At 22.3% G+C, this 12437-nt stretch overlaps 1 protein-coding gene across 3 annotated transcripts in view; it reads left to right on the top strand.

The window, feature by feature from the left end:
• LOC129614141 (gelsolin) overlaps window positions 1-12437 on the top strand; it is a 45768-nt gene that overhangs the window by 24530 nt on the left and 8801 nt on the right. For all 3 annotated transcript variants that reach the window (XM_055528555.1, XM_055528557.1, XM_055528556.1), the window contains 3 exons: window positions 2984-3058; window positions 5122-5314; window positions 8971-9264. In XM_055528555.1, coding sequence (XP_055384530.1) covers window positions 2984-3058; window positions 5122-5314; window positions 8971-9264 — 562 coding nt within the window. The remainder of the gene's footprint in view (window positions 1-2983; window positions 3059-5121; window positions 5315-8970; window positions 9265-12437) is intronic.

Here is a 12437-nt window from a genome sequence, read left to right as displayed (position 1 = left end):
GTTGTCCAATTTTTAAATTGCCTATTACTTTGGAGGAAAAGGGATAAAACTGTTTTAAAAAGCTTGACAATATAAGATATAATAAGCTTATTAAAGAAAATCTATTATAAAATAGCATTATTTTTAGACTAAAACTTGAAAACCATTGTAATTTTAAAATTGTCATTGTAATTAAGAAATCCGCGAACCATAATTTTCAATATTTTGTAAGCAAATTGTGATTTGTAAAAGTAGGAGGTTGCAAATAAAATCTCTTAAATATTATTTTGACTTTTGCTACTTAGAAGTTGAATTAGTTGGTTAATTTTCAAATTGGTAATTAAATGTTAGTAGCATATTTTGGAAAGGTTGAGAAAAAAATTGAAAAATCATTAAAAAATATTTTGATTGTTCCTTTGATTAATTTTAATGGAATATTAACGTATCTAGCTGTCTATGAATATAATATAAATTAATTACTTATTTTTTATATTATATGAATAATACAACATTCACACCAACTACATGTATATATGTAAATGTTAAAGTCGATTATTTATTTAATTTAATTAGTTATAAATGAAAATAACAGCGTGGGTTTCCTTTAATGTTTTTTCAATGTACGAATTTCAATAAATTTTAATTATTTTTAGTTGCAATTTATAGTTTAAAATATTATTTTATTTATATACAATATTTTTTTGTATTTATTTTTTTTTTTAAATTACTAAAATTTTTTTTTTCGTTGTGTATAAAAATTGCATATATGGTATATAAAATTTTCAATTCAAAAAAAATAAATATTAAAAAAATGATATTTTCTTATTGGTGCTCATTGACTGTAGCTTCACGGCATTCATTTAATTATAGCCAATACATATATGTATTCTATTTACTGTTCATTATTTTTAAAATTTTAATAAAATAATGAATGTATATAGGGAAAAAGGGAATGAATCAATGAGTAAATGTATGTATATTGGAGTTATTGTTATGTAAACACTATCTAATGAATAATATGCACATGCACTGGGTGCATTCACAACCTGAAATTACAGATTTAGTATGTAGGAGTTGGAATACAAAAATACCATGGGGTATGTGTTATATTATATATATTGATTTTAGAAATGAAATTTAATGAATATGAACTTTGTCTTTAGAGTTAGAAAAGTATTTTCATATAACAAATTCCTTGAGAAGTCAATTAATTTTTATTTCCAATGTCATTATCATTAATTAAATAGTTTTTATAAATAAATTTCTTTAAGACTATTTTCGAAATTTGTTGGAACCGAATGCAATCATATCTAAACAGGACTCGATATTTACAATTAAACAAGCTGCTTAGGCCGAAAATGTTGTATTTTATTTCATACTTTTAGTTTTGGAATTTTTTTTTTTCATTATGAGGCTTTACTATAATAAGTATATTATTGTTATTGTCCTGTACAGATTTTATATGAATTGACAAAAGGACATTTACCTAAATTTTTTATCTTTATTTAACATCAAAAAATTTTTTGTGCAAATGCAGAGTATATAGGAATTAATATTTATTTAAAGTTTTTAAATACATTGTAGAACAAAAAAATCTGGTATACACGCAGGGCGAATTCAAGATGACTCTCAAAGTAAACTATACCAAATTTATATATGCACATAATTTGTTTTTGTGCTTTACGTCGATAACCATTCAAAAATTAAATTTTACTTTAAATGCTGTGCAATTTTTTGTTTTAAAAGCTAGGTATTATTTTTTATTAGCACCTACCTTTAACTTTATTATCCAGCCTTATTTCAAATTTTCATGTTCTTTCTTATGTTTTCTTGAGAAAAATACTGTTTCAATGCTAATACTTTGGAGATTTGCAATTTCACTATACTTTATATTTTAATTTACTATTCAAAACATCGTAATTTTCGAATTTCTCCACCTTAAAACAAATATTTTTTTGTTTTAGGTTTTTTTCTTACAAATTTAGTATGAAATAATTCCGTTCTTCAAAATTCTTGGGTTCTTCAAAAAATCTTTTTGTGGCAATTCTACTCATTTAGGTAGAAATTTTTTCTGTCCAAAAATATGCGCTATTGGAATAACCTAAAAATTTAAAACATTTCGCCTTAAGATATGCAAAATTTCTTAAATCGTAAAATAAATTGAATTTAAATTTGAGTTTAAATTTTGTTTAAGTAGTTATTCTTAAATATAGCTATAACTACAATTTAAAATTTTCTAAATAAAAGCTAATTGATAATTTTTTTATAAATGCAATTCTTCCAAAATATGCATTTCGAAATGTCGACTATATTACCGCATGTCGAGTATTACCGCATATTGAAATAAATCACAATTCAATTAATTTTTCAAAAAAAATTTATTCCTTTAATTTTAATTGGGTTTATTCCGAAGTTTGGGCTAAAACATGCCATTCAGAAAAATATTTTCTACATGTCCTCAATTCTATATAGCCCAAAATAAACTTGTAGTTTTTACTAGAACAATTAATATTTAATTCATTGGAAAAAATAGGAAATTCAAATTAAGCACAATTGGTTTTTCATTTTACTTTTACAGCTCAAGATATAACATTGCTAGTTAAAGCATATACCACCATAAATTCATGTATATATGTAAGTGCTACATACGGAATATAAGTCTAAAAATGACCATGTACAAAAAAAAGCATGGCCCATAAAAACTATACAAAATTTTTTAATATTTTAAAACTCGTTTATCCATTCATTTTTGTTTTTCTTGTTTATTATTGGATTAGAAAAACAAGAAATTTACAAGATATATTTTTTTTTATAAATATTTCTTCGGCTTCATGATAAAACACTCAACTTGTCAATTAAGTCTTATCAAAATTGCAAAAAAAAGTAGATGAAATTGAAAGAAGAAACGAATTTTCTATGATAGTAAAATACATATACTAACTTTTTTATTTGTATATGTGTATGAATGTATATGAATTACAATTTTTTTTTTCTTTCTTTACAGAATTTCCGCCCAGTCACATATTCAGAGAAGGATTTCGGAAAATTCTATTCAGGAGATTCATACATCGTTTTAAATGTAAGTGCTAAAAAATTTTCCCTTTCTTTTTTTCCATTACTATTAAATTGAAAAATATGTATGTATGTATGTATGTATGTATGCGTATAAAAGTGTGTGCTCGAATTTTCAAAGAAATTTTAATATTCTTTTTTTTTGGTGTTAAAAATGTCAAAGATTTCTTAAAGTATTGAATAAACAAAAATTATTTTGGTAAATTAAAAATATTAAAATTTAGAATTTTTGTTTTACATAATATTTTGGTGATTTTATTTATTTTTCAATTACCAAATGTACATACATATGTTGTTATGGTGATAAAATATGTATGTAATAAATTTACATTCAAAACAGATTAATTTTAATTACATTAATATAATTAAAATTCAATTACAATACTATTATGTTAATTACAATTTTTAATCAAATAATTATGGTTTATTTAATTGATAATAATTAATAAAAATTCTACATAACAATTTAATCACTAAAGAAGAACACGATCTACTTACAATTAAAAATAAGTGTGAAAAGATTGTAATTCAAGGAATTTTCAAAAGAAAAGAAATATTTAACAAATTTTTCTTTAAAATATGATAAAGAAATTGAAATCAGTGTTAAATAATTATAAAATATACAAGGTAATTAAATTTATTGACAATATGTCGAAACTGCCTAAAACTCAATATTTGAATACTCCATTTCTAAGCATCTATGTATGTAATTTACCAGAATTTGGTTCAATCCGATTAATTTAAGCTTAGAAAATAAATTTTTAAGAAAACATACTATGATTTGCAAAATTTGAAAAGCTGAGTACAGATTAATTTAAGTAAAAATGAAATTGGTTTTAAATTTAAGAGATAGGGGTGCTTGAAAATTTTTATATTTCCAAATAAATTTCAATTTGATTTAATCGAAACGATACAATAATTTAAATTTAACCAATGTTAAAATTTAGAGACAGATTCAACAAATGTGAATAGAATAAAAATAACAGAAAGCTATGCATATTGAAAATTCAGGGACAGCAATTTATTTTGTTATCTGACCATTGGTGCAGTGGTTATGGCACCGGCCCTTTAAACGAAGGGTCTCGGGTTCAAACCCCGGTCAGGTCACTATTAAAATTATATTCAATATTATATAACTTAATATGCAAATACTAATAAAATATTATACAAGTAATTTTTAAATGTTCATAATATTCGATACTAAAGACTAAGAAAAATAAACAGTAAATATTAATAAACTGAAATATTTAATATAAATAACAACTACGGTAGACTAGTCACCTACCTAGCTAACTCTCTATGACTATAGAAACTAGAGCATCATAGATATCATGCACTAGCCCTATACTCCTCCTAGGAGTGAAGAAGGAAAAAAAAAAAAAAAAAAAATTTATTTTGTTAAATCACCTTTTGAAAAACAATAAAATTAAATAATTTCAATTTTAAATAAAAGTTTTTCAAATTTATTCGATTATATTTTATAATCATCTCCTATTCTTCAAATTTAATATTGCCATACTCTTAGATATTTAAATATCAGATTCAAAAATGTTAACAAAAATAAATTTTAAATTAAAATAGGCAAAAATTTTAGAATTTATCAAAGGGCTTTTTAAAACCACTTAATGGTACATACTAATTACTATCTTACAATTACGATTAGTTGAATGTAAAATTAAAAAATTAAAAAACAAAATATTCATATTTTACAGTAGAATGATTTTTATAAATATAAAATTAATTTCAGTAAATATTTTAGTTGCCATTTATGTAATATTTTTTTTTTATTGAATATAAACATAAAAACATAAGTTTTCATTATATTGTCTTTGATGTCATTTCAATCGTGCGAACATATAAAATAACATTTATATAATTTTTTTTGTATATGTTTGTATATGTATATATACAAATTTATCTAATGTTTTTTTAAAAATCCCTTTACAACAGTTCTTTTATTTTATAATATGTTACTAATTTTATATATTCATATAAAATTTATATTATATATAATTTTATATATTTTTTTGCTACTAATTTTAATATATTTTTCTTATTGTAACATCATAGACAAAAAAAGATAAAAATAATAAATTCTCATGGGATGTTCATTTTTGGTTGGGCTCACAAACATCACAAGATGAAGCTGGTGCTGCTGCAATTTTAACTGTCCAATTAGATGATCTCTTAAATGATGGTCCTGTACAACATCGTGAAGTACAAGATCATGAATCTTCTTTATTTTTAAGTTATTTTAAAAATGGTAAGTGCATACACAATATAAAATGTTTTAAATTTTTTTTTTGTATTGTAAATATGTATAGAATATAGAATATACCTACATATATATTCTACATTAATGTAAATTTCTAGTATATTTCAATTACACAAGTATTCTGATAATATTACAAACATACTCGTATATTATAGGTGTACATACACTTTTATAACAAAATTTAATCCTATATTTTACTGTTAAATTTTCTTATTTTTGTTTTTTTTTTTTATAAACCTCATTTCAGAAAGAGAGAGAATCTATCCAACATTTTATATTAAACATGTTTTTTTTTTATTCGTTTTAAAAAACAAAATTGTAACAAAATTGCAAAAAACAAAAAATCTGTTATAGTGGTTTTAAATACAAGAAAAATAAGAGTAAAAAATGAAAAGAAAGGTGATTGCACCTACGTATTTGTGTTGCATCAAGAGAATTTTAAATTTATCCATCTTTTTCACTCATTTATTATGTCCTTTACACATTATGCTATAATATATATGTGTGCTCATGTATATGAATTACATATAATAGAGATATACACGTTTCTTACATGTGTACATACACATAAAAAGTAGATAGAAATGCATTAGAGAATTTTCTACGTGACAGATGTTAAGATCTACCTTAAATGACTGGGTTAGATTTTCATCTTGAAAAGTTTTTCATTTTATGGTTTTCATTTCTCTTTTTTTTTTCTTCTTCACTTCTTCTTGTTTTTTTTTTTAGATTATAATAAAAGCAAAAAGAAAAAGGCAAAAAATATTACGATATAAAAATAAAAATGAAAAAAAGAAATTAGAGTTAAAAGTGAAGGAGAGTGGAAAAACCCCTAAAAACATAATCTAATTTTATTCAATTGATTTCAATTTAGTTGTTATTTTTTGTATTTTTTTTTTGTTTTTTTTTTTTTGACAAAACTTTAATATGTTTATATTATATTGGATTGCATTATAAAGAAATATAAAAAAAATTTTTGATTATTTTTTAATATTTTCAAAACATGTTGATAACATTAAAAATAACTATAATTTCAAAGTGAAAAAAATACTGTTATTATTTTCATACATTTTCCAACGTTGTCCTTGAAATAACCTTTAAAATAACACAATGGTTTTCTTCACCTTATTTTTTTTTTAACGAAATACTTGCGATTGTTTTTTTGCATATGTAGATTGATTTGTAAATTTTTGCACATATTGTTGAGTTTGTTAAAGTTTGTAATACTTTCAATCATACTGTTATACATATATGAGTTCTTATATTAAAAAATTTTTTTATTTATTTTGAAAATTGAGAATTTTCTTTTTGATTTTCAATCTTTAATTTGTAAATTTTTGAATTATTACAAATGTAAATAATTTTACAAACTTTCATAATTTTAATGATTGCCATTGAAAACTGGTTTGTTTTCCTTTCAATTCCAAAAGGGATTTTATTTTGTTTTTTCAACTTTGTCAAAGTGACAAGTAATGAGTTGATAAGAAAAGATTTGGGAAATTTTTTTCAAATCAATAATTTCAACTGAAATATTTTAATTGTAATTTTTCATTTGAAATATTTCAACAATTTTTATTCGGAAAATTTAAGTCGGAATTTTGAATTGTTCAGGAATTATAATTTGGAAAAAATAATGTTTTATTGAGTTTTTAGATAATTTAGTAGAACATCGAAAATTTTATGTTATAATTTTATGAAATAGTTATTTAATAGATGTAATAAATAGGTAGACTCTAATTTGATCATTGTACTAAAGCTGAATCTTGTATATCGCCTTTTTAACTCACTTTTTATTCACTTTCAAATCAGAATTCTCAGTTTTTCTAGAGAATATACGATTTTTCCAATAAGATTACTCATTTTTTTTAAATTATCAACTGAACTTCTGACCTTCAAAAACTTCATCTTCAAAATGAATACGTTAAATTTTGCATACATTTTAGAAAAAATCATATACGGAACGCAATACGGAATTATTCTTCTCACTCAAATATTACATCATACAAATATATGATAGCTCACTCATTTTCTTCTCACTTGGCAAGTAAATTAGCGGGATACACGACCATGGTCTTAATATTTTTTTAAAAATTTTTTGTCATTTCGCCAATAAGTATGCAATAATTTTTTATTGCAAAAAAGTAATTTTGTTATAATTATTGAGAAAAATTATTTAGATAAAAGATTAAATTGTTCAAGAGAAAAGTGAAAATTTACAGACCATTTGTTTGATCCGAATTTATTTAAGTATCATTAACAAATTTACAACTTTGTACTATAGTTTTTGATATGAACATTTTAAAGAATTAAAATATTATGCAATTTATAAATATATTATATGTATATGTAAATATATACATAATTATATTAATGATGTATTATTTAAAAGTATGAAGTTACATACATACATATACAAAATCAGAATTCCAAAAATTGTTCTTCAAACGAATTACAATTTTCATTTTAATTATTGCTTTCGTTAAATTCACGTGGTCTGTCATATGAAATTTAATTAAAATAAAATATTATTTTTTACACTTGTTCGGGAGGAACAGTAATAATTAAATGTTATTATTATAATTTTCTTTCAATATGTGAAAATGTGTGTAAGAGTTTTGAGTATAATATTTATTTAATGGCGTAAAATTATTAAAAAAGAAAATTTATCTTGATTATTTTAAATTGAATTTGGTTAATGGGCTACACCTGCATGTTGACTTTAAATTAACACAAAATTCAATTTTGAAAATAATTTAAAATTTAAATATTTTTCACGCTATATATAGGAGTGAAATCAAAATTATTTTAAATTTATAACAATATTTATCATCAATCTGTATAAAACTGTTTCAATAGCGTATATTCAATAATATTTTCTATCGTTTTAAATTCAAACGTCATTATGATATAATTTTGGAAATTAAAATTGTTTCAAACTAGGCGGAATCTTTGAAATAATTATATAAATTTCCAATTATTGCAGTAACTTGCTGTAATAATTGGAAATTATCTTATAAAATTTAAGAAACGCGCTCTTTAAAATTTTTTGAATGCAATTCAATTAAGTTTAAATTTTGTTCGTTTTAAGCTTCTACTTTACGTTTTGTATAACCGTCCGCAATCAGAAATTGTTAATGGCTTGCATATTTTCTGAGTGCAATGCATGCAATAAGGGAGGTGTTATCTCCTTATTAAAAAAATTTCTATATCAGATTTTCAAAAGACCATTCCATGTCAAAATAGTGCAAAACAACTATTTTATATAGATTTTTATCGGCTTGTCCTTCTGTTCACTAAAAAGTACCATTTATTCATAAAAGTTCCAAAAGTTTGTATTTGAAATTTTTGATTTTTTTAATAAAAAAAAAAATATGTAAAATTTATTGAAATTAAATGTTTTTGGCCCCGTTTGTTAATGAAACTAACTGACCAACAACAAAACGGTTAATATATCCATTAACCATATAATATGGTATATTTGCCATTCTTATTCAATTATTTTTCTTACCCAATTATTTTTCTTATATTCGAATATTTTATAAAAATTTTTAACAATATTTTTATTTTTTATTAAAATTGCATTGAATTAATTTTATATAACTATATGTAAAAATTTTTTTATTTCATATTGTATATTTATATAGGAATTCGTTATCTTGATGGTGGTGTTGGTACTGGTTTTAAACATGTTGAAACAAATGCAGCTGGTGAAAAACGTTTATTCCAAGTAAAAGGAAAAAAGAATGTACGTGTACGTCAAGTTAATTTATCGGTATCATCAATGAATAAAGGTGATTGCTTTATATTGGATGCCGGAAATGATATTTATGTATATGTTGGTTCCGGTTCTAAACGTGTTGAAAAATTAAAAGCAATCAGTGCTGCTAATCAAATTAGAGATCAAGATCATAATGGTCGTGCTAAAGTTAATATTATTGGTAAGTTTTGATTTTTGAATTTCTTTTTTTTTGTTGTTGTAATGGTTATTTGGAATTATATGCAATACAATTGAAGATATAGAATAGTACAACAATATTTTTTAGAGTTGTACGATTGGAGTTATTATTTAAATACTTTGAATTTGGATTTTATGGGAAATTTTTTTTTAAATTTTGTATAAAAATAAAGTGAGTTAAATTGTGTAGTATTAAAAATACTAATAACTTTTTTCATAAATTTTTCCCTGGAGCTCAGGTAGCTAATATCGAAATACAAAATAATGTCGAAATTGTCATTCTAATTTATTGAAAAGTTATTCAAATTTTGAATTAATCATAATGGTTTTTTGTGAATTATTTTGAAGTTATTGAATTTTGTTGGACATCAAAAGGACATGCTTTATTCAATAAATAACAAAAAAAGGACAAAGGAGTATTTTCATTGCGTATTATTTTTTTTATAATATTATCTATTAAAATTTAATTTATAATTTTGCATTATAATTTTAAAGGATGTTAATGAAACACTCTTGTTATATTTGACTGAAATTTTCTAACAGCACATAAACACAAATGTGTAATTATGAATGAATGATTTAAATTTACCTTTATTTTTAATTAATTTTTATATTTATTATTTTTTTACTTTTCAAGCGGTGCCCGCTTTTAGTTTACACTAACGAAACGAAAAAAGGGCAAAAAAATGCAAGCGAAAGCTTTTCAATTTATGTGCCATGCTTATTTTTATTTTAATTTTTTTTTTATTATTTTAATATCTTCTACTTCTGTTGATACAAATACATTTACATATATATATGTATACACTTATTTAATAACGGTATTTAATATTATTTTTTTTTTGTTCTTTTGTTGCAAAGAAAAAAGGACATCGAATGAAAAAAAAAATATACAAACTTAATTACATAAATTTTTTCTTTTTAATTTTGTTTGTGTTTTATTTTTTTGCATATTTATGCTATCAACTTTTCTGCAATAATAAAAAGGGGGGAAATTATTTAGATATTTTTATTCTGTACACTCATAAGATATTTGCTATGTTAAATTAGTAAAACAGAAATATTAGGAAAGTGACATAGTAAGGTGGTATATGGGATGTATTTGAAAACTCAATTGTAAGGTTAACAGTTCTCTAATTAATTTATAAACACAAAATTGAATAAAATTTTATACCCCCATAATAATATAAAGTTATGCTCTCGTAAAATTGTATATGTAATTTAATATAATTTATGCATTTAATATAAGGGCAACTAAAATTAAGATTGCCAAGAATTTCATATTTCATTCTAGTTCTGATCGGAAATTTCGGGATTCTTTTTATATTTTCTACATAAAATTTAAATTGTTATATCAATAATTCTTCCCGAATTTTCTATAATGTTATGAAATCCGATTCTGTTCAAAATGCTAAATGCAAGATCGGAACTACAAAATGGTCTTTGAAATTATAGACTTCACAATTCCTACATTCTTTTCAACTTTACACATTTTAATATTTCATACATACTCGTATAAGAAGATAAAACAGTATTATGTGCTGTTAACATTTATAAAATTTTACAATATATTTCTATATTTAAAAAGTATTGTAGCCCACAAAATAATCCGTAACTTTACGATCAAAATAATAATAAACGTAAAAAATATATATGAAATAAATATATATATACATACATAATATATAAAAGAGGTAAGGACAAAAGGTATTCTAGTATTCATGATTGAAAACAAGGTGAATATTATATAGAAATGAAAATGTATTTCAGACATCCTTTTTTTTTTTGCTTTTAATTTTTTCTTTTCATTATTTTTTTTTACATTTAATTTTGTTTTTATATTTGTTTTGTATATACAGTATGTAGGTATACCTGTGTTGTTTGTCCTTCTTCTGTTTTATAATAATTTACTGCAAATCCCTTGTAATTTATTGAGAACATTAAGAATAAAAAAAGTTCAGCATTAAAATTGCGAATGAAATTAATGAGCATAAGAATTTAAATGAATATTGGTTTGATATCCTTAAAGTCAAAGAGTGAAATAAAATTTCATGAAAGGTGTCCTTATTTCTTTTATTTTTTTACAGAATTTTTTTTATTTTAATTTTTTTTAATATATTGTTATTTTTGTTTTTGTTTTTTGTATAGTATTATTTTGAAAGAGTATATAATAGAGTATAGAGTGAAATTTTGGAAAATATGGTGGGAAATTATTATTCATATTGTATACAGATCTCGTTTTTTGAATTTTCGGAATGATGGTTCGAATTGAAAAATTGAAAAAAAGGAATTTTAAAATTTAATTTTTTATATTTGTGAAATGAAATTATAATCAATAATTACAATTTGGATTTTGTCTTAATGTCAAAGTCAAATTTTATTGTCTAATTCCCTGTTCACACTACAACGAATAACATTATTCTCGAATAACATGTTACGTATAGTGTTTAACTATAAATTTTATGTGGAAAAAAATTGTCAAAATAAAACATGTTTTTCTATTGTGAATGGATTATTTTTGGATTTTTTTCGATCAAATCAAAGGAAATTTTGAATGAAACTTCAAAAAATTTAAATCCATAATAATTTTTAGTAAATTGAAATCCAAAAATATTTCAAAATAGAAAAATGACATGAACACAAAATATAAAATTATTTTGTTTTAAATTTTTAAATAAACAAAATGTGAACTAATACAAGTTTACTACCAAATCAAAACAGCTGTAGTAGTGTAAATCCAATTTTCTATTACATTTTAATTAAACGGTATAACTTGCTATTTTCCTGTATTGGAACCACTTTTAGAAAATAGCGATTAAAACTTAATTTTTGCAAATGTCCTCGTTTACCAAATACTACAAATTGTTAAAATTTTAGTTTACGAAAATTTAAATCTGACAATTTTTTATTAATTTCCCTTTACAACTGTTTTCATTGGCTTAAAAGTCTGCAATTTTGCTTATATTGGTTTCTTCAAATTAATTTTGTGAAACAATTTTATATTTCTCTTAAATATCTTGTTTCTGTTTTTTACGAAGAGAAGCCTACATTTCGTATGAACTACAAAATCACTTTTATAATATTTTATATTACACAGATTATAATAACAACAGTGAGAGAAAAGAAAAAGAAAAAATAAAAAGTTGAAAACATAAA

This window comes from Condylostylus longicornis, unplaced genomic scaffold (genome assembly GCF_029603195.1).
Source record: "Condylostylus longicornis isolate FDR11 unplaced genomic scaffold, ASM2960319v2 ptg000104l, whole genome shotgun sequence".
NCBI classification, from domain to species: domain Eukaryota; kingdom Metazoa; phylum Arthropoda; class Insecta; order Diptera; family Dolichopodidae; genus Condylostylus; species Condylostylus longicornis.
Note: the sequence above shows the minus strand (reverse complement) of the source record. Positions and strands in the feature narration are given on the sequence as shown.